Source organism: Manis pentadactyla, chromosome 7 (assembly GCF_030020395.1).
Source record: "Manis pentadactyla isolate mManPen7 chromosome 7, mManPen7.hap1, whole genome shotgun sequence".
Classification (NCBI taxonomy): Eukaryota; Metazoa; Chordata; class Mammalia; order Pholidota; family Manidae; genus Manis; species Manis pentadactyla.
Genome location: NC_080025.1, coordinates 45,449,050 through 45,471,687, shown reverse-complemented (window position 1 = coordinate 45,471,687; position 22,638 = coordinate 45,449,050). Strand labels below are relative to the sequence as shown.

At 45.9% G+C, this 22,638-nt stretch overlaps 1 protein-coding gene and 1 long non-coding RNA gene across 10 annotated transcripts in view; one reads left to right on the top strand and one right to left on the bottom strand.

Moving 5' to 3' along the window:
• Positions 1-343: 343 nt before the first annotated feature.
• The window catches only part of GRB10 (growth factor receptor bound protein 10), a 182,297-nt gene continuing 160,002 nt past the window's right edge, over positions 344-22,638 (bottom strand). For 8 of the 9 annotated variants that reach the window (XM_057505321.1, XM_057505323.1, XM_057505322.1 and 5 more), the window contains 6 exons: positions 14,226-14,303; positions 13,236-13,352; positions 12,072-12,138; positions 11,759-11,846; positions 3,685-3,778; positions 344-3,153 (listed from right to left, as the gene is read on the bottom strand). In XM_057505321.1, the coding sequence (XP_057361304.1) occupies positions 3,007-3,153; positions 3,685-3,778; positions 11,759-11,846; positions 12,072-12,138; positions 13,236-13,352; positions 14,226-14,303 (591 nt within the window). In that variant the 3' untranslated portion in view covers positions 344-3,006. Of the gene's footprint in view, positions 3,154-3,684; positions 3,779-11,758; positions 11,847-12,071; positions 12,139-12,161; positions 12,386-13,235; positions 13,353-14,225; positions 14,304-22,638 lie in introns of those variants that run through there. The other variant, XM_057505328.1, reaches the window with a different exon arrangement.
• Positions 15,264-22,638, top strand: part of LOC130684459 (uncharacterized) — a 260,615-nt gene continuing 253,240 nt past the window's right edge. Inside the window, exons 1-2 of the long non-coding RNA XR_008998755.1 lie at positions 15,264-16,146; positions 16,177-16,434. This is a non-coding gene — a long non-coding RNA (uncharacterized LOC130684459). The remainder of the gene's footprint in view (positions 16,147-16,176; positions 16,435-22,638) is intronic.

The following is a 22,638-nucleotide window of genomic DNA, read 5'->3' as shown; positions in this document are numbered from 1 at the left end:
ATGCCACTGGACTTCACAAAGGGGAACTTGTGCGAGTTTCTCACCTGAGATCTGCCTGCCTTGGAAGCATCCTGAGGTCTGTAACCATGTGGTGGAGGTACAGTGAGTGGCCACTGGGACCATCGGGCACCAATGCAGGGCTCGCCAGCCTGGGAGACTAAATGAGAGTCTGGTGCTGCAGCAGGGCCAGGCCAGCAAGCACACCATGTCAATCCCTTCTTAACTAGCTTTTTATGGGTGCGAAGCAGCGTGCTGTTCTTATTCAAATCATTCCAAAGGCTCTCAGTGGCTGACCAGTCCAGGTGTTTCAAAATACAGAAAGAGACATTACAAATAATAGAGATGAAGAACACTGTATTAATCTTTATTTCTAATTACAAGAACCAGAACATCAGTCCCTTATTTGTACAAAAATACCTGAAAGTTTACAATTAGGCTCATGAGCCAAAGAGCTATATACAGAAGAGAGCAAAGCACATGGAATCAAGATTTTGTCTCCTGATTTAATACCTTCTGCATTCCCTGAAAACATTTACACATCAGGCCATGTCACGGTCACTGCAGCTTACACTGCGACATCACCTACTGCCAGAAAGTCCCACCCCCGGAAGGTGTGCCCAGTGGTCAAACCATCAGGTATTAATTGCAGAAAAGAGACGACAGAACAACTGGACTGAGGCACATATTTCTTCAGGGTTTAGCAAACAAAAAAGCATTCTGTAACTCAGAGCTCACCTGCTAACTCAAACACCCAAAGCACCTGCCGTTTTCCTTCTCAACCTAGGCCAGGCTGCTACATGGAGTTTTCGCTTTAGAAAAGAAAATCACAGGGAGAGAGAAGTCAACAGGCTCCAAATCGACCCTGAGCTGCCCGTTTACATTCATGTCACTCAAATACAAAAATAGAAGTGGACCCTCTGCCCACCCCTGGTTGGCCGGGCCAGACCCAGCGCCCTCCTGCAACAAGGGCCTGCGGCTGTCAGGTGGAGCCCCAGCCCCGGGCAGGTGAGGCAGGGGCTGTGGGGAGTTTACACTTGCCAAAGGTGGCCGGAAGGTACAAAAGATTAGTCAGACCAGCTACATACAAAACTGTGAGTCAGTCAAGCTTTTGTTCTCCTTTTAAATAAAACACCTGCTTATAAATATGAAATACTGCAGACAATTGCTGTCTCTTGGGGGGAAACTGGTTATGTAAACAGAGCAAAGAAATCCTAGATTGTTTTCTCAGGTTTTTACTCCCAACTAGTGAAAAGAAACAAGGTGTAACAGTGTAAGAATCAGCCGCTAAAGTGAAGTTGAGTGGAAGCTGCTAAGGAGACCTTGAGAATTACCTAATTGTCCATGGTTTGAAAGAAAGGCTACAAAAGGAAGACGACATAATTGAGCATTTATGGTTAAAAATATGTTTTACTATAAATTCTTCATTTGTATTAAGAAGACATTTCATGGAAAACAACTAGAATATGGCCTGTAAACTAAAATACAGTGTTTCTATACCCTAAATGTCATTACAGCGGATAGGCATCACTGGGGCCCGCGTGGGGTCTGTGCTAAACCGTGGAGCCCTGCGGTAGGTCTGAGCTGAGGCAATGCATGGCACACGTTCAGGGGTGCCAGTCACGTGTGCAGCTGTGACCTCAGGAAAGGAAATCGCTTCTCAGCACAGGAGTCTTTATGCTGGTCACGAGAGCCCTTTCTGCCTGCAGAGAACAAATGTAAAGATATGGCTACTCTCACCCCTGAGACTCAGCCAGCGGGCAGGGCAGAGGGGGCCGGTAAGACAACTCAAGCCCTGGGCCGATCGATGCACACACCACTGTGAGGGGCCTCTGACCGTAAGCTGGCAGACGGGGCTCTAGCTGCCTCATGTGTCTGGCTTATGGGGGTTTCAGCAGGATGAGGTCATCAAGGAAAGACCTTTAAATGCAGGGCTGTGGATGAAGCCCTTGCAACGTTTCCATCTTTATCACTATGGAAAACCAGGACTACCGCAGGAAGCCAGCCAGGTGCCATTTCCCTTCAGATTCTTTAACCTCTGGAGAGAGAACAGCCACGAAATGACTCAAACCACTGCAACGGGAAGGCAGTGATCTTTCTAGAATAGGCTGAAGGCACTCCGTGGTATGGCATCTGCTGCTGGCGGATAATGGGTTTCCAGGCATGTCTCAAAAGGCTGGCCTGCATCAGACTAGCAGTAGGGCTGCTCCACACCACTGGGTTGTGGAACGGAGTTTTCCAAAGAATGCAGGTCTCCTGAGCCATGAGGGTGGAACAGCACCCGAGTCTGGGGTCTGGGACGTCTGTGCACAGAGGTGACTTACAGGTTGAGGTGGCCTGGCTGGTCCACAAAACATGCCAAAAGCCTACCGCAGGTGACACCTTGGATTGAAAAAAAGCTCTTCAAGTAAATGGGAAGGGCTGGGGGTGGTTGGTTATTTGGGAGCTGAAGCCACCTATGGTAACCTGAAGGTGAGGAGCACCCCTGGGGACATTTGGGGACCCACATTCAGTCTCTGAAGTCTGCCTGTTCAAACCTGTCTTTGCATCTCATATGCACAGGAAAGCCATGTCCCCTCCTACCATAGGCCAAATACAATATTGAAAACAAGGAGTGCAAAAAAGTGATCAATACAAAAAGTAAACATATCAGTTTTAATTGTCAAGATTATTCCAGGGCAAGAGTTCATTTTCAATTGCTTCTCTCCGGTTCTCATCCCTACGTGGCCCAGCCAAGACGATCATTCCAGTTTATTCTCTGGTTTGCACGCTCTTCCATGCCCTCCCTTCTCTGGCTGGGGCAGAGGGAGGTGGGCCTGCTGGATCCGCAGCAGCAGATCCTGGTAAGTCCAACAAACTAGTCAGTCCTGGTCAGCGGGAACCGACCAAACTGAACCGATCCTGCTCCGAGTTCCAAGGGGCAGAATAGCTGTGTGTTCTGAACCATGCACAGCCCTCTTCATTCCAGTGTCTGCGTCCTCCAGTCTTCAGCCACGGGGACGTCTGAGGTCATAAGGCCACTCGGATGCAGTGGTGCTTGAGTTTGCAAGGCAGGGCTCCTTTGTTCAGCTGGTAAAAGTCAACAAGCTGGATCAGGTCAGAGAATTTGGTGTTCCCATCATCAAGGCTGAAGAACATCTGTCCATCATCCTCGCACTAGAGAGACATAAGGACACTTGCCAAGTTAGAGGCCGCGCCTCAGGGAACAAGACAGGGCCAACAGTCAGCATGAGCTCTGTCTGTGGTCCAGTTCCTAAGAGTACATGGAGTCCCCAGGGTGAGCTAGGAAATGTCAGGGTGGCAGGGGGGAGCCAGGGCTTCCTGCTGGGTGCTGACAAGCATGGCTGGCGCCCGTTCCCCAGGTGGTCGTGGGGAGGCGCCTAGGCTCCTCCCAGTTTGCCCCACTCATTGCCTGACCCACCTCCTCCCCATCGGGTGCCGTTTCAGCAGCAGCTATGAATTGTGTGCATAGGCCTCAGCACAGTGCCTCCATTTTCAGTATTATTCCAGGGGAAACATTGTTCCCAATTTCAAAAAACTCCTTAAGAAACTCCTGACGGCATCCCACCTGTGAGCGTGGAACTGCCTAACAGTTAATCATATTCCAGTTAGCTCGTAACTTGAAAAATGCATTAAGAATGAAACCAGAAAACAGACAAGTATTAGTGTGAAAATATCAACACTTACAGGTAAGATTTGGAAATTTTTAATTTTTTGATGATGACACAGTGTGAGTACAAATGCCTTTGGATTACTCTGGCTGTCACGGAGGAGGAAAAGCCTGGGAATGGAAAACAATCATTATTTCTTCAAACCCAGACTTTATATATATATATTTGCATATGAGCACATGCACACATTTGCCCGCTCCTTCTGACGAGACAGGCTTGTAGCCCTGATGCTTCAGCGGGCGTTGGCATCTGCGTGCTGCAGCGGGAGCCACAGCCCCTGCAGCACACTGGGGTTTCTGAATGTCACTGCCCACTGAAAGGAACCAGGGCTCTCGGAGGATATGGCTGACTCCAGAGTTAGGGCAGGGAAAGTACAAGATGAAGCTGGAACATTTCATGCCAGAACTTAAGGAAATGCTCAAAAGAATCATGACACAGGAGGCAGCTTGGCCAAATCTGGGCACTAATGGAAGAGCAGGAGTAAGAGATGGTAGCCCAGAGAATACAACAGGGATCCATAAGCCTATACTTGCATACAAAGTAAATGAGCAAACAAAGTAATAGGGGAGAAGAAAAAGCTCTTTGTCAGAGCAGAAGGGCTGCTAAATAGAGAGAGAAGGAACAACAGATTCATAACACTACTGGCAATCACCACTGTGTACCAGTGATCAGGGAAGATTTTAATGAGGATGTTCAAGTTAGCTGGTGAAATCTGATGAGAAGCACAATATTTTCATGGTCTCAAAGCATCTTTCCCTAATACTTATTACGGAGGGAAAAACAATAACAGTAGAGAAACCTGGTTGATACCTTTTACAAGTCATCAAGTATTCAAGTCATCACCAGCAGGAACGAAACGATCCCCATGTGCATCCTGCCAGGATGCACGGGGGTGACCCAGCATCCCCTCTGGAACACTCCTGCCACTGGCATCACCCCACCCAGTGGACCCTGAGCAGCAACCTCACCAGGGCATGTTCTGCAATAACTGGTGCTGATGCCAGACAAAGGAAGAGGAAGCAGACATGCTGGCACAGGAAGGGTTTAGGACTAGGAAGTGTGCCCTTTGCTATGAAGTATGTAACTAGCACCACTGGCAAAACCTGTGTGTGTATTTTAGATCATAGAACCTCACTGGTGTTAATTCCTAGTTTTTGTAATGGTACTAAGGTTATGTAAGAGAAGTTCCTGTTTTTAGAAACTTTTTGCTGAAATAATTAGGATTAAAAAATAATTATGATTGCAAGTTACCCCCAAGCTAAAACACGGGGAGGAGGGTGGGGAGGGGGCAGGTCACGACAGAGCCAACATGCTACAATGTGGACAACTCCGGTGTGCATCTGAGTAGCATGGATATATTTACAACAGATACATAGAACAGGAGTTCATTACATTATTCTTGCGGCTTTTCAACAATCTGAAATGATTTCAAAATAAAAAAGAGGTTAATAAAATTTAATAAAAAATAATTGAACAAATAGAACAGCACAAAGAAGTATACTGCTACATGAATAAATCTGGAATCAGCTGGTGTGACAGGCAGTTGTACACTAGAAAGGAGGAGAAAGAAGTCCCAACACCTTAACCCAAGCGACAAGAAATGGTTTGAGAGAAAACATACTTTAAAGTTATAGCAGTGTAAATGTTACTTTAAACCAGAGTAATCAGCTTAAGCATCAGTTTCTAGATTGCAATGTTAAGGTGGGAAGCAGTTAAGCAAGACTGGGAAGTGCAGTGTTACAAAGGTACAGAAGTTTTATTTTACTACAGGACTTCTCAGAGCCTTAAAAATATGAATGTTTATCATGAGCCCTAAGGGGCTCCAGCCTGAGGGCTTTTCAGTCTTACCTGACAGTACTACCAGTACCACCCCTCCCCGCCTCTGCCTGACCTTTGTTAGGCGTTTCGCAGGATGCATATTCTTCAGAATGCACTTTGGGACACACCAACCAGAACGGAATTCCAGGATTTGGCAGGGCAGCCTGGAGGGGACAGTGCTGGGAGCGCAGGCGGGCTCCCTGTGGAATGTGCTCTCATTCCTCCCTCAGCAGAGCCGCACACCGGGTTCTTCCTCTACCGCAAAGATCTGTTTTCTTTCCTTGAAGTTACTTCATTCCAAATAAGCTGCCATTGCCAGCATACACCTGGGAGCTTGCAGAACCCTAGGCTGTCCCAGAGGAAAGGCTGGGGCTGCCCCTTCTCATGTTACTGCAGTGAGCTGCCTGCCTTTCCCGCTGCGGAGAAGCAGCCACCGGCGAAGGTGCCAGGGCCTACTTGCCCCTGAAGAGACAGAGGGGCAGGCAGGAGGCACACCGTGGGGGCCTCTCAAGTTGACGAGTTGGCCCTGGAATTCCCGAAAGCTTGGGCCTCACAGACTGTGCCTAAAGGCTGTCTATCTGGAATAGTCATGAAAGTGGAGGAGCCCACGGGGTGAAGAGGGTGTGGTTCAGGAGTCAGTAAGTCTCCTGGGTTTGCCACAAACTAGCTTCCCTGCCTGGAGGGTGCCACCTGCAAAGGGGGCTGCTGCCTCTCCTGCAGGACCTCCAGAATGCAGATGGTGGGGCAGACGGTGTCGTGCACCACAGCACCCAACCTCGGTGGTTGTGATAACAGTGCCCACAGTTAGTCCCAGAGGACCGTGCAGGCCAGGATAAGCCGCTCAGTCAAGAAATCGCCAAGGCAACATGGAAGGAAAGCGATGAGGACCTGGACTCAGGTACAGGCTGCTCCTTCAGATGCTCCCCAGGGCGCAGGAATTGCTGCTGTGCTAGGGCCTGACAGGAACCAGGGGTACCACACAGCTCAGGGTTAGGAGCTGGGCACTGGGCACACGCTAGTCCTTCCAGCAAGCAACCCTGCTACTGTCCTCATTTTACAGTGAGGGGAAAAGGCACAGAGAAGGTAAGCTGGTTCTCCAAGGTCACACAGACAGTAGAAGCCAAGGAGGAACGTGGGTACAGCAGAAACAGCAGGTGAAATCTGAGTGTGGACATGACTCTGCCATGGCTGGTGAGTGCTGCCATGGCTCTTCTAAGGGAGTGCTGGCAACCTGGGAAAGGACCTTCCCTCTGCCTGGGGAAGGGAAAGCTGCAATGGACTCAAGTTGTGACAAAGAAGTTTCCTTCTACCCCACAGAGGGCTGTAGGGTGCAGACAGGGACCAGCACCCACAAACAGCACAGAGGTGGAGCCTGGGGACCACAAAGGGGTCAGTGGGCTGGAACCCAAGTGTGGACCCATCAGGGGGGGAGAGGGTGGGCAGAGTCCTAAACGCTGCAGGTGATATGAGCTAGGGTAGCAGGGGGGACAGTGGAGCTGGAGTGGTCCTTCTGAAAAGACCCTTTCCCTCCAGGTTCTGGCATGGGCTGGCGGTGGCATGAGGAGGAGGCAGGCAGCATGTTCAGTGCTCTGCAGGATTCCCTGCAGGGCTGGTGGGATGGGGGTACATGCACACATGTGGGCACACATACACATGGACACACATACACAAATGTGGGAGGCCTCCTGGATACTGGGAATTTTCAAAGACATCTCCTAGTTTTCTCGGGCCCGGAGGCCCCCCTGGCCTGCTCTAATGCCTACATAATCTGAGGCCGGTGCCCGAGGAAACGCTGATCTAGAACATGGGTCTTCTTCTTATACTGCCTTTCAAAGTTGTTTTCTCTCTCTAAATTGGCTTCCCTTCATTATCTCTTTGGGGATCACTAAAGATTAGGAATTGATTTTTTAATTTACTTTGTTTTCCAACACATTTCCTCCCTAAACAGGAATCAATGGGAAATGTGGCTTCTCTGTGGTGACACCTGAATTGGCCCCATTATCTTCCCCCTTGTTTCTGCCAGGGCTCCATCAGCCTACCTTCAGAACTGAAAATTATAACCTTAGATAAACTGAAACCCCAGAAGGACAGAGAAGCTCCTTCTCAAAGGGCAGCAGCAACCAGAGGGCTTATGGGGAGGAGGGTGGTAGTGGTGACGCACAGCTCACCAAGCCTGAAAGGGCGGAACCCTGCCAACTGGGATTCTTGTCTAGGAAAAGTAAAGACAAACATGCTTTTAAAAAAGCCAGGGGCTGACATCCAATTCAGTGGCACCAGCATGATCACCCACTGCCTGCCCCCTGCCATAGGGCCACCCTCTCCTGCTCAGGGGGCCTGGCCAGGCCTGACCTCAGAATCACCGGGGAAGATCCTCCACTGCCCCCTCTCCAGCATCTCCCATTGTCCCGAGATCTGGTCAGTCCTCAGGGGTCAGATGCCATCTTCACTGCCCTGGGCCCTGAGGTGCCTGACCACAGGTGGTCATGGCACCAGATATGCCTTCTGCAGAACCTTCCCTTTTCCAGCGGTATGATATCACCTGGCAAGCAAACCCACTCTTCGTCCTGAGAACAAGTCCCACAGACAACGCAGTTAATGGGGACATGACTTGAACATTCGGGGGCTCATTTCTGAGGTGGCTAATGGCTGCAAATGGGTCCATAGTCTGTATTAAAAGCCCTCGGTACACACATAGCTAAATGCAACAATGTCACTGCAAGGGGAATTTCAGATGTGAAGCATGTCTCTCCCTGGGCAGATCGGAAGCTGCACTGGAGCAACAGCCTTCTTTATAGTCAGGGGAACCCATTTCTAATGCTTGAAAAGGACTGTTCTACGATAAAGGTGGCATCTCCAATAAGTAGTTTTAGAACTACTGTATGCCTGCAGGGAAAAAATATAGATTAAGATATGCTCTTTACACAGTACACAAGGGTAAATAAATTCTGAATGCATCTGGAATCTAAACAAACAAAAATGAACACAAAAAAAATTTAAAAAGAGGAAAAAGGCAGGAGGGAAGAAAGAAAAAGAGAGAAAGAAAAAAATGCAGGCTCTATAAAGTAATGGGAATGAACTCCTTTATGATATAAGGAGTGGGAAAAAATATGACAAGGACTAAAAAGAGCAGAAATAATAAATGTGACCAAATAAAATCCATTTTTTAAAAAATTTCTGTAAACAAACCCATAAGCAAAGTAAAAAAGACAAATTACAACCTGGGGAAAAAAGTCTGCAAAAAACAGATTTAGAACATTGGGCAAAAAATATAAACAGTCCAGAATTGCAAAAAGAAAAGGAAATGCCAACGGCCCCTAATCCTACAGAACGAGGCTCATTCATTCATCCTCAGCTATGAGAGACGTAATTCACAACTCCCCTCTCAGCTCAAGGTGGCTCTGGGAAAGCTGCCGCTCCCAGAATTTCATGGGGATCACGCCCTGCAAGGGGAGTCCGGCATTTTTTTATTACAATATTACATAAGCCTCTCTCCCCCCTTCTCCACAACCCACTTCTAAGAACTCCAGCAAAGAGACACCAGCAAACAGGATCCGGCACTGACTGTCACACTTAAGTCTGGAAACAATGAATGGGACAGGAGGCAGGAGGCACGCGCTGGAAAAATCCTCAGGGGGCCTGAAGATCTCACCCAGCACTTCCAGGGGCAGCTTGTGTTTACAGAGGGGCAGAGGAGGAAGCAAAGATGTTTTGCTTCTATTTTTAAAAAGAAACAATAGAAGGATGGATAAACTGATAAAAACAATTACCTGTCGTGGGGAGGAGGACAGAGGAGAGTCAACGGGGGATGCACCTTGTTCACTGTTTTGCCTTTGGAACCATGAAAATATTTTATGTAATTTAAGAAGCACCATTAAACCAAAGAGAAAATAAATCAGATCCACTTAGGAAAATGAAAAACAAACTGAGACCAATGAACCTGGCTATGTAACAGTTCGGTGGTAGAATCAAGAGAGAAGAATTACTTTAAGCTTGGCATTTTAACATGACCTGCCTGGAATGTTCCTTATGGATTAAAAGGACTGCAAGGAAATGTGAATTCAGTGGTCTTACTCTATGGGATACAGCAACTAAGTACATAGTGGGATAAAACAAACAGTGTCATTAGTAAGATTTTCAGAGTAAGGGAAGAGAGATCCAATAAAATTGAAAAAGTGAAACCCCTGTAATCTTTGATTTGAATTAGCAATATCATTGTGAAGCCATACTTTATTTTCAGCTTAAGAAAGCCTGTGTCCTAGCTCTGTCCATGGAAAAGACCTCCTGCAGATTATGGTCTGAGACATCATTTTCCATGAGAAAGAATTAGGCTCCCAAGAGACAGGTGTCATGTGGACCCCAATCTACCTGTTACATCTGAAATCAGGCACTATTAGTGGTGGGTCAAGAGAACTTGAGAACCATCTTGAAAGAGTTGTGCATATGCCCAGTAGCCAAGAGAGGGCATACCAAGCATCTAAGTTCACAGTGGTTAAAACAAAATGCCTTGGCTGTCACACTGAAAGATGGTAGGGTACCAAGTCATTATTCTGAAAATTGACAAAAGGGGAAAACTGAGCATTCATCTACCTTTTCCAAAAATACAAATGCATGACAAGGCAAAGAATTACAGCTAAGAAACAGGAAAAATAGAACCAAAAATGATGATTTTGTAACCCCTAATGAAATACTGAGCCTGCGAGGTTCAGTGATGGATGCTCACAGCATTTGGGGACCAGGGATGAGGATTTGATCTGGGAGGTCAAGCTGATGATCTAGGCCCCCGGCCCAACCCTAAGATCACAACCTAGGACAGAACCAGACCTCAGGTGCTTCTTTACTTGCAGTGGAATGATGCACAGACCAGACACACTATCCCAGAAGAAATGAACTGGCTTCTCATCAAGCTCCTGACCACCACTTCACATGTTATAAAGGACAGAGGCACACATTAGAGAAACAAATATGCAATCAACAACTGACCCACTTCTAAAGCAAAATGGGAAAAAAAAGGGAAAATGAAGCAGTGTGGGAGATGACCAGAATGTTTAAGGAGACAACACACAGATCAGCCAAACACAATTTGTCGATTCTGATTTAAACCAACTAAATTTAAAGGACTCTTTTTTTTTTTTTTTGCAGCAATTGGGGAATTTGAACACAGACTTGATTTTAGATGATATGAAGGACTTCTTGTTTATTTTGATAAAGTGTAACAATGATATTGTGGTTTATCGGAAAAGGATCCGTATTTAGATGCACACTGAAATATGTTTACTGGTAAAAGTTTAGATTATCTCGGGTGTCCTTAAAGACACTCCTGAAGAAGAAGAAGGGAAGGGGAGAAGAGGGAGGGAAAACAGCACATGTGAGGGGAAACAGAGAAACTGAGGTCAGCACAGGTGCAGCTGGGCAAGGAGCACGTGGGTATTCATAACAGTCCCCTCCCTTAGGTAAGCTTTGAAATTTCCATATTAAAACTTTTAAAAGATGAAGGACAAAAGTGTCCTTCTTTGAATTTAGCAGCTTCCAGGGTCCTGATTTCGAGCAGATCCTGTGTGGCACAGCTCCAACCAGGAAATGAACCAGCTCAGGGGAGAAAGCCAGAGGGTGTCTGTCTCCTTGTGATCAAAGAGAGGAGGGGACTTGGGCTGAGCTGCGCAGTGACACATCTGCAATAACCACCCCAAGCCCACACACCCCTGAACCCCAGTCTCTTCCCATAGGATGCCGAGCGAGGACCCTAGGGTTTGACCTCTATGATTCCTGGGAACCCCGTGAGCAAACCCAGGCTAGCCTGCTGGAACACGTGCCGGCCACCCGACGGGCACAGCCAATACCAGCCACGTGAGTGAAGCCGACTCAACGCCAAACTGGCCCAGGTGAGAACAGCCACTCAACCGGGATTGTTGTTTTAAGACTAAGTTAAGGTCTGGGTTGTTTGTTCTCAGCGAAAGCTAACTGATAAATGAATCAAAAGCTGTAAGCAAAGTTGTTTTTTTCCATTTGCCCAGTGCCTTATTAATTTAAAATAAGTAGCTTGTGCTCTTTGTCTGCTTGAATTTCAACAAAGAGGCAGAGATTACAGATGGAGCATGGCGAGAAATGGACGGCAATCCCTCTTCTCCCGCTTACCAGCTGGCCAGGCCTGACCACACTCACATCTCTGAGCCACATCTTCCTCCCCTTTAAATGAGAACCATCCAAGAAGCAGAATCTATGCCCAGCACAAAAAGCCTCAGCAGACGCCGGCTCTTGGCCTCAGCGCTCCTTACCCATCCACCAGGCCTTGCTGCTTAATGATCCGGTGTGACTCCTCCCGGGAGATCCTGCCGTGAAACCAGTGCTGCGTCCTATGAATCACTGTGGGAGGGAAGAGGAGGCGGGTAGGGTCTCCCTCCCCCACCCCTGGTGTGGAACGGCCTCCCGCAGGGCACAGCCAACTCCGGATTGGCGGCGTGGGCCCTGATGCCCGTGGCCACGCCCCTGTGGTGGGCTCTGGGCCAGGACAGGTTTGTGAAGCCGGGGAGGGGTGGGAGCCTTTTTTTCTTTATGTACAAAAATATCAGGCCAACATGCCGTGTTTACCTGTGCTTAAGGTAGAAGGGTGCAGGGGACTTTGGCTACCTAGGACATTCATCCGCGTGCTGCGCTTCTGCAAAAGAAATCCCCGCGTTAGCGCTGCGCCCGCAGACGGGCACAGCCCCCAGGCCGCCCGGCTCACGTGCCCTGGGGCGGGGCCCCGACTGAACCGAGAGCCCCCTGAGGCCCTGTCCGGCCAGGGAACAGAGGGCCGGAGCACAGCGGTGAGCTACAGAAGCGCCGGGCGGGGCGGGCCTCTGCCGACCGAGGACTGAGGGGGGCACTCTCGTCTCTCACACGGAAGACACTCAGCAAAGCTCCTGATAAATCTTAGGAGAAAACCATGAGCTTTCCCACTGAACTCAGTTCTGGAAAAACACGGTGCTCTGGGGGAGGTTCTCCTTTTCTGAAGCCAGGGTTCAGAGAACTTCCCGAGAGCTCTGGGCTCATGCTTCGTGAACTGTCTTTAAACCTCCGGAAAACATGAAAGTTGGGTGATATTGCTCCCATCTGGAGGTAACTGGAGCCTCTGACGCGAAGAGGCTGTCCAAGGCCACGGAGCTAGTCAGTGGCAGGGCCACGACCACATGGGTCAGCCGCACCCACTGGGGGCTGCGCTCTGCCCGGACCCGACAGCTGGGCAGGAACAGCTGTGAGGGGGCTGCACTGCTCCCCGCCGCCTCCATGGGACCCCGAGGTCAGGGCAGCAGGGCCACAGTGCAGCCCCAGGCTACAGCGGTGTCCTGTGGTCAGGACCGTGGGGCTAGGGCGGCAGGGCCGCGGCACAGCCCCACGCTACAGCGGTGTCCTGTGGTCGGGACCCCGGGGCCAAGGCGGCAGGGCCGCAGCGCAGCCCCAGGCTACAGCAGTGTCCTGTGGTCAGGACCTGGGGGCCACCTTCTCCCCTTCCCTGCCTCCTCCACAGGACCCTGGGGCCAGAGCAGTAGGGCCACGGTGCAGCCCCAGGCTACAGCAGTGTCCTGTGGTTGGGACTGCGGGGCCAGGGCAGCAGGGCTGCAGCACAGCCCCAGGCTACAGCGGTGTCCTGTGGTTAGAAGCCCAGGGGCCACCCTCTCCCCCTCCCCGGGCGCCTCTCCTGCCAACACCCACAGTGCCCCTTCTGGGGGTGCCCCTTGGCGAGCGTGCTGCCCGTGGGGCCTGAGGCCCTACCCTCCAGGCATGGCCCTCCTCCAGCGCAGCGCTCCGGGCCTCAGCTGGATTCTCGATCACTCTTCCTGTCTGCCCAGAAAAATCCATCGCCACCAGGGAGTTCTCGGAGACACTGCGCTGGAAAAGACAGGCCATGAGTTCTTAAAACGCAGAGAACTAAGCCAGCACACAATGAAGATGGCCAGGAGAAGGGTGACAGGATGCCGCTCCTCCACCCCCCACTCTGGAAGGTGCAGGTTGAAAATTCAGTGACTGAAGGACCCTTAAGCTAAAAAAATGTCTTTGGTTTCTCTTAAGAGTAAGAAACATTCCAGTCCTCTTGCAGTATTCACAGGCTGCTGGTGAGGCCACTGGTGCCAGCAGGATTTGGACTGTGGAGCCCTTCACAGGCTCCCTGACCTGCCCTACAACATGTCAAAGAAACAGAAATAGCATGATGGGCCCTGTTCTCACCGGCACCAAGCCCTTCTCTTGGGTGTGTTACTTCACAGCAGCATGTGGACTCCTTCTGTGGAATGATCTGGTGTCTCTTTAAGATAGTTTTCAGATGTTGAAATGTTTGCATCTTTTAGAAGTAATTTACATCCTGAGAACACAGAGGACTCATTATAACCTCTAAATTCTCACTACTGGAGGATCCAAGCATAATAGTCTATGGCACCCATGGATGAAATGGACAAACGCCACAGGAGGGAGAGGCTCCCCAGCAGAGCTGAATGTTGCTGGTGACAGGGAGCACTTAAGCAGGGCCATCTGCCTACACAGCCCTGTGGAGAAGTGCAGGGGCAGGGAGGACAGCAGAGGAAATATTTAAGCAGTCACACTGCTGAGACAGCAGGGTCGGGAGACGGAATGTCGTGGGATACCAGCTTCTCTGAAAGGCACTCACTCTGGAGCCTCTCTTGGCAGGCTCGTGAGACAAGAGACAGCATGTGCTGATTGATGCAGAAGCTCAAAAGCAGCGTGACGGAGGTCAGCACATGTACTTACCGCTGGAGTCGAGAAGTGGGGGAGCAAGGCTTTCCTCTGCTGGGGGATTCTGTAGTTCTGGTAAAGGAGCATTCCATACTGAAGGGAGAAGGCCAGAGTCAGTCTCCAGGGCCTTGTGAGCCCCCAAGCGGCAAAAGCTCAGCAGTGAACGACAACATTAAGGGCAGAGCAATGAACAAGACCCTGCTGACAGTTCCCAGAACTGCAGGACAAACATCCAATAAGCACCCACTCCTGTTCCTGCCATGCCTGTCACTGCACAGAAGGTAACAGCTGTCTGGCCTGGGGATGGAATTGGGGGGCAGGCAGGGGAGGCAGGCAGAGAAAGAGTAGTAATGACAAGAACAAGAATAACAATTAGCCTTACTGAATGCCACTCTGGGCCAAGTACTAGCCCACGTGCTTTGTGCTTTTATTTAATAATCTCCATTTTATGAAATGGATACTTTATCCCCATTTGAAAAATAACAGAAATGAACACAAATAAGTGAAGCAAGTTGCTCAAGGTCATGGTGAGTAAGGATTCAGGATTCCAAAGTTACAAAGCCAGTGCTCTTCCTAAAGACCAAGCTCACTGCAAACCAGCTCACAGGCTCTTGTTTTATTTACTGTGGCAATGAGCTCTAAGGGTTCTCCCCAGGCTCACACACTACCAACATTGCAGCCTATTCGCTGCAATCACCACTCAGGCCACATGGAAAAGAGAAAAGGTCAGGAAGAGAAAACATGTTATCAGACGTGCTGTATCTCCTTCACTCTCCTTCATGGGATGTGACACATGTCCAGCTCTATGTCCTACAGTATGCACTCATTTCTTTTTTTCTTCTTTTGGTAATCATTAATGTACAATTACATGAGCAACATTATGGTTACTAGACTCCCCCCATTATCAAGTCCCCACCACATACCCCATTACAGTCACTGTCCATCAGTGTAGTAAGATGCTATGGAATCACTATTTGTCTTTTCTGTGTTGTAATGCCTTCCCTGTGGCCCACCCCCCCTACATTATATGTTCTAGTCCTAATGCCCCTTTTTCCCACTAATCCCTCCCTTTCCACCCATCCTCCCCAGTCCCTTTCCCTTTGGTAACTCTTAGTCCATTCTTGGGTTCTGTGAGTCTGCTGCTGTTTTGTTCCTTTAGTTTTTTGTTTGTTCTTATACTTCACAGATGAGTGAAATCATTTGATACTTGTCTTTCTCCGCCTGGTTTATTTTACTGAGCATAATACGCTCTAGGTCCATTCATGTTGTTGCAAATGGTAGGATTTGTTTTCTTCTTATGGCTGAATAATATTCCATTGTGTATATGTACCACATCTTCTTTATCCATTCATCTGCTGATGGACACATAGGTTGTTTCCATTTCTTGGGTACTGTAAATAGTGCTGCGATAAACATAGGGGTGCATATGTCTTTTTTCAAACTGGGCTCCTGCATTCTTACAGTAAATTCCTAGGAGTGGAATTCCTCAGTCAAATGGTATTTCTGTTTTTAGTTTTTTACGGAACATCCATACTGCTTTCCACAATGGTTGAACTAATTTACATTCTCACCAGCAGTGTAGGAGGGTTTCCCTTTCTCCACATCCTAGCCAACATTTGTTGTTGTTTGTCTTTTGGATAGTGGCGATCCTTACTGGTGTGAGGTGATATCTCATTGTGGCTTTAATTTGCATTTCTCTGATGATTAGTGATGTGGAGCATCTTTTCATGTGCCTGTTGGCCATCTGAATTTCTTCTTTGGACAAGTGTCTGATCAGCTCCTCTGCCCATTTTTTAATTGGATTATTTGCTTTTTGCCCTCTAAACCCATTTTGTTGAGAGTTTTTATCATGAATGGATGTTATATTTTGGATGTTAACCCTTTCTCAGATATGTCATTTATGAATATATTCTCCCATACTGTAGGATGCCTTTTTGTTCTAGTGATGGTGCCCTTTGCTGTACAGAAGCTTTTTAGCTTGATATAGTCCCACTTGCTCATTTTTGTTTTTGTTTCCCTTGCCCGGGGAGATATGTTCATGAAGAAGTTGCTCATGTTTATGTCCAAGAGATTTTTGCCTATATTGTTTTCTACGAGTTTTATGGTTTCATGACTTACATTCAGGTCTTTGATCCATTTTGAATTTACTTTTGTGTTATGGGGTTAGACAATGATCCAGTTTCATTCTCTTACATGTAGCTGTCCAGTTTTGCCAACACCAGCTGTTGAAGAGGCTGTCATTTCCCCATTGTATATCCATGGCTCCTTTATCATATATTAATTGACCATATGTGTTTGGGTTAATATCTGGACTCTCTATTCTGTTCCACTGGTCTGTTCTTGTGCCAGTACCAAATTGTCTTGATTACTGTGACTTTGTAGTAGAGCTTGAAGTTGGAAAACGAGATCCCCCCTGCTTTATTCTTCCTTCTCAGGATTGCTTTGGCTATTTGGGGTCTTTTGTAGTTCCATATGAAATTTAGAACAATTTGTTCCAGTTTGTTGAAGAATGCTGTTGGTGATTTGATAGGGATTGCATTGAATCTGTAGATTGCTTTAGGCAGGATGGCCATTTTGACAATATTAATTTTTCCTACTCTAGAGCATGGGATGAATTTCCATTTGTTAGTGTCCTCTTTAATTTCTCCTAAGAGTATCTTGCAGTTTTCAGGGTATAGGTCTTTCATACCCATGGTTAGGTTTATTACTAGGTATTTTATTCTTTTTGATGCAATTGTGAACAGAGTTGTTTTCCTGATTTCTCTTTCTGTTAGTTCATCGTTAGTGTATACAAAAGCAACAGACTTCTGTGTATTAATTTTGTATCTTGCAACTTCGCTGAATTCAGATATTAGTTCTAGTAGTTTTGGAGTGGAGTCTTCAGGGTTTTTTATGTCCAATATCATGTCATTTGAAAATAGTGACAGTTTGACTTCATCCTTACCAATCTGGATGTCCTCTATTTCTTTGTGTTGTCTGATTGCTGTGGCTAGGACCTCCAGTACTATGTTGAATAAAAGTGAGGAGAGTGGGCATCCCTGTCTTGTTCCCGATCTTAGGTGAAAAGCTTTCAGCTTCTCGCTGTTAAGTTTCGCTGTTAAGTATGATGGGGGTTTGTCGTATATTGCCTTTATTATGTTGAGGTACTTGCCCTCTATACCCAGTTTGGAGAGTTTTTATCATGAATAGATGTTGAATTTTGTCGAATGCTTTTTCAGCATCTATGGAGATGATCGTGTAGTTTTTCTTCTTTTTGTTGATGTGGTGGATGATGTTGATGGAGTTTTGGAATGTTGTACCATCCTTGCATCCCTGACATGAATCCCACTTGATCATGTTATATGATCCTCTTGATGTATTTTTGAATTCTGTTTGCTAATATTTTGTTGAGTATTTTTGCAACTATGTTCATCAGGGATCTTGGTCTGTAGTTTTCTTTTTCTGTGGGGTTTTTGCCTGATTTTGGTATTAGAGTGATGCTGGCTTCATAGAATGAGTTTGGAAGTATTCTCTCCTCTTCTATTTTTTGGAAAACCTTAAGGAGAATGGGTATTATGTCTTCTCTAAATGTCTGATAAAATTCAGTGGTGAATCCATCTGTCCTGGGGTTTTCTTCTTGGGTAGTTTTTTGATCACTGATTCAATTTCATTGCTGGCAATTGGTCTCTTTAGATTTTGTGTTTCTTCCTTGGTCAGTCTTGGAAGGTTATATTTTTCTAGGAAGTTGTCCATTTCTTCTAGGTTATCAAGCCTGTTAGCATATAGATTTTCATAGTATTCTCTAATAACTCTTGGTATTTCTGTGGGGTCTGTCATGATTTTCCCTTTCTCATTTCTGATTCTGTTTATGTGTGTAGATTCTCTTTTTCTCTTAATAAGTCTGGCTAGGGGTTTATCTATTTTGTTTATTTTCTCAAAGAACCAGCTCATGATTTCATTGATTTTTTTTCTATTGTTTTATTCTTCTCAATTTTATTTATTCCTTCTCTGATCTTTATTAGGTCCCTCCTTCTGCTGACTTTGGGCCTCAGTTGTTCTTCTTTTTCCAGTTTCAATAATTGTGACTTTAGACTATTCATTTGGGATTGTTCTTCCTTCTTTAAATAGGCCTGGATTGCTATATACTTTTTGTCTTAGAACTGCCTTCGCTGCATCCCACAGAAGTTGGGGCTTTGTGCTGTTGTTGTCATTTGTTTCCATATATTGCTTGATCTCTGTTTTAATTTGGTCATTGACCCATTGATTATTTAGGAGCATGTTGTTAAGCCTTCATGTGTTTGTGAGCCTTTTTGCTTTCTTTGTACAATTTATTTTTAGTTTTATACCTTTGTGGTCTGAGAAGTTGGTTGGTAGGATTTCAATCTTTTTGAATTTACTGAGGTTCTTTTTGTGGCCTAGTATGTGGTCTATACTGGAAAGTGTTCCATGTGCACTTGAGAAGAATGTGTATCCTGCTCCTTTTGGGTGTAGAGTTCTGTAGCTATCTCTTAGGTCCATCTGTTCTAGTGTGTTGTTCAGTGCCTCTGTGTCCTTACTTATTTTGTCTGATTGATCTGTCCTTTGGAGTGAGTGGTGTATTGAAGTCTCCTAAAATGAATGCATTGCATTCTATTTCCTCTTTTAATTCTGTTAGTATTTGTTTCACATATGTTGGTGCTCCTGTGTTGGGTACACAGATATTTATAATGGTTATATCCTCTTGTTGGACTCAGCCCTTTATCATTATGTAATGTCCTTCTTTATCTCTTGTTACTTTGTTTTGAAGTCTATTTTGTCCGATACAAGTACTGCAACACCTGCTTTGTTCTCCTTATTGTTTGCATGAAATATCTTTTTCTATCCCTTCACTTTTAGTCTGTGTATGTCTTTGGATTTGAGGTGAGTCTCTTGTAAGCAGCATATAGATGGGTCTTGCTTTTTTATCCATTCTATTACTCTGTGTCTTTTGATTGGTGCATTCAGTCCATTTATATTTAGGGTGATTATTGATAGATATGTACCTACTGCCATTGCAGGCTTTGGATTCATGGTTACCAGAGATTGTAGGGTAGCTCCTTTACTATCTAAACGTCTAACTTTAACTCACTTATTATGCTATTATAAACTCAGTCTGATGATTCTTTTTTTCTCTCCTATCTTATTCTTCCTCCTTCACTCTATATGTTAGGTGTTTTATTCTGTACTCTTCTGTGTTTCCCTTGACTGCTTTTGTGGATAGTTGATTTTATTTTTTGCCTTTAGTTAGTATTTGGTTGGTCCGCTTTCTTTGCTGTGATTTTATTGTCTCTGGTGACATCTATTTAGCTTTAGGAGTATTTCCATCTATAGCAGTCCCTTTAACATACCCTGTGGAGGTGGTTTGTGGAAGACAAATTCCCTTAACTTTTACTTATCTGGAAATTGTTTAATCCTTCCTTCAAATTGAAATGATAATCTTGTTGGATACAGTATTCTTCATTCAAGGGCCTCCTGTTTCATTGCATTAAATACATCATGCCATTCTTTTCTGGCCTATAAGGTTTCTGTTGAGAAGTCTGATGACAGCTTGATGGGTTTTCCTTTGTAGGTGACCTTTTTTCTCTCTCTGGCTGCCTTTAATACCCTGTCCTTGTCTTTGATATTTGCCATTTTAATTATTATTTGTCTTGGTGTTTCCTCCTTGGGTCCCTTGTGTTGGGAGATCTGTGGACTTCCATGGTCTGAGAGACTATTTCCTTCCCCAGCTTGGGGAAGTTTTCAGTAATTATTTCTTCAAAGACATTTTCTATCCCTTTTTCTCTCTTTTTCTTTGATACCTCTATAAAGCGAATATTGTTCCATTTGGATTGGTCACACAGTTCTCTTAATATTCTTTCATTCCTAGAGATCCTTCTATCTCTCTCTGCCTTAGCTTCTCTGTACTCTTGTTCTCTGATTCCTATTCCATTAACAGTCTCTTGCACCTCATCCAGTCTGCTCTTAAGTCCTTCTGCTGATTGTTTCATTTCTGTTATCTCCCTCTGGACTTCATCCCTTAGCTCTTGCATATTTCTCTGCAGCTCCATCAGCATGTTTACGACTTTCATTTTGAATTCTTTTTCAGGAAGATTGGTTATATCTATCTTGCCAGTCCCTCTCTCTGGGGTTGTTTGAGTGATTTTGGACTGGACCAGGTTCTTCAGCCTTTTCATGGTGATAGAAGTGTTTGCTGGCAAGTGGCACATGTGTCAGCTGAGAGAAGAAAGTCCTTTCCTGCTTGCTGGTCATCTTGCCCTTCTCCACTGCCTGTGCCGGTTACCTGCACACAGGGAGCAGCCTCTGGGTTAATTACCTGAGCTGCCATGGGCGGGGTGGCCCTCGGGATAGCCTAGGGCACTGGGAGGGGTCGCAGAGTGTGTTCTTCTGTGAGAACAGCGTCCCTTTGTGCCTTTTGGCCCTTGCGCCAGCTTCCTCTGTGTCTGTCCCGGTTAGCTGTGTGCTGGGAGAAGACTGTGTGGCTGCTGTGGGCAGGGCTTCTCTCTGGCTGGTCTGCAGCTGTGGTGGGTCAGCCGGTTTGCTTGCAGTGCCAGCAGGGGGCAATGAATGGCAGGCTGCTTATCACTGTGACGGGTTTCGGAGCTGCATTGCCACCTGGGAGGTTAGGGCACCTGCAGTTCCTTAAGATTTCAGTCTGCTGGTGCTGAGTGTGCCAGGACGATTTTGTCCACCTGTTAAACCCTTGTCCCTTTAAGACGTTTAAAGAGCTGGCTTTTCTTTTGTCCCAAGGGAGCTGGCTGTGGGGACCTGCTCACAGTCTCCATCTCGGATTTTACTTTTCCGTTTCTCTAATATCCAGCACACCATGTAATGTGTGTCTGTGCTCCCGGTGCAGATTACTAGGGATGGTTACTTAGCAGTCCTGTACTCCACTCCCTCCCCACTCTGATTCTTTTCCTCCCGCCAGTGAGCTGGGGTGGGGGGAGTGCTTGGGTCCTGCTGGGTCATGGCTTTGTATCTTACCCTTTTTGTGAGATACTGAGTTCTCGCAGATGTAGCTGTAGCCTGGCTATTGTACTGCATCTTCTGGTCTCTCTTTTAAGAATAGTTGTATTTGCTGTATTTTCAAAATACATATGGTTTGGGGAGGAGATTTCCACTGCCCTACTCATACCACCATCTTGAGCGCCCCCTCATGCATTCATTTCTCAGTAAAAATGCTTAGAACATAATGAAAGGGTCTAAGGTAGGTACAATTACATTCCCATGGAAGAAGAGTAAGAGGTGTCAGAAGAAACATTTGAAGACATAACGGCCAAGTATTTTCCAAAACTGACACAAAGGTAATCAAGCTACAGAATCTAGGAGTAGGAGTAAAAAAAACTCCAAATGACACCCAGAAACATCATGAAAGATTGCTGAAAAACAGAAACAAAGAAAATGTTAAAAGTGATGAGAGGAAAATGCACATTACTTTCACAGAAGCAATGAGAGGGCAGATGGCTGATGTTTTATACTAAGGATGAGAGTGAGAAGACAATAGAATACATGAAGTGCAGAAAATAACCCCAACCCAGGGTTCCATCCCAAGGCAAAGTACCTTCAGTAAGGAAAATTTAGTAAAAATATACCAGATGGACAAAAACTGAATTTCATTGCCCACAGGCCCACACTAAAAGAACTAAGGTTCTTCTGGTCTCAGGGAGAAGAATGCAAATTCAGGGAAGCATATAGTACATATATGTAGGTAATTAACATAAAAATTAGTATATAAACAACAATCATAGTATGTCTTCAGTGGCCTAAAATATGTAAAGAATTAAAACAGATGAGAAGATATTTCAAAAGGTGGGGTAAATGTAAATGAAGTTTCCTTATATTGGGCTGAAGGTGGGAAAAGTACTAAATGACACTAGATTTTAGTAAGTTAAAGATGCATGTTGTGTCATCTAGGGTAATCACTGAAAACAGTAAATGAACAACAGGCTAACAGAGGTTAAAAATGTCAAGTACTTGATGAATCCCCACGGCCAAAAAAATAAACAGAAAAAGGAACACAGGATAAGTAGGGCAAACTGAAAATAAACAGTAAATGGTAGACTTAAGCACAAATACAATAATGAAGCATATTTCAGAACCACAAAAGGATCAGTATAGAGAAGATATAAATGTTCTAAAAGTGTGTGTATCTGATAACATCCACATGTATGTATTTATATGTGTATATACTTTGAATTGAACAATTATAAAAATATGACAAACTGCAACTAAAGTAGAACTTAAGAGGTAAATTTTTAGTCTTAAAAATAATTTAAGCAATGATCTAAATTTCCCTCTGAAGACATTATAAAAAGACCATCAAGTTAAAGCCAAAGAAAAAGGAAAAGAAAACACACACACACACAGGTGTGTAGCTCAGGAGGGCTCCAAGACCACTCTCAGTTCCAGTAGCTCACTCAAAGGACTCATCTTT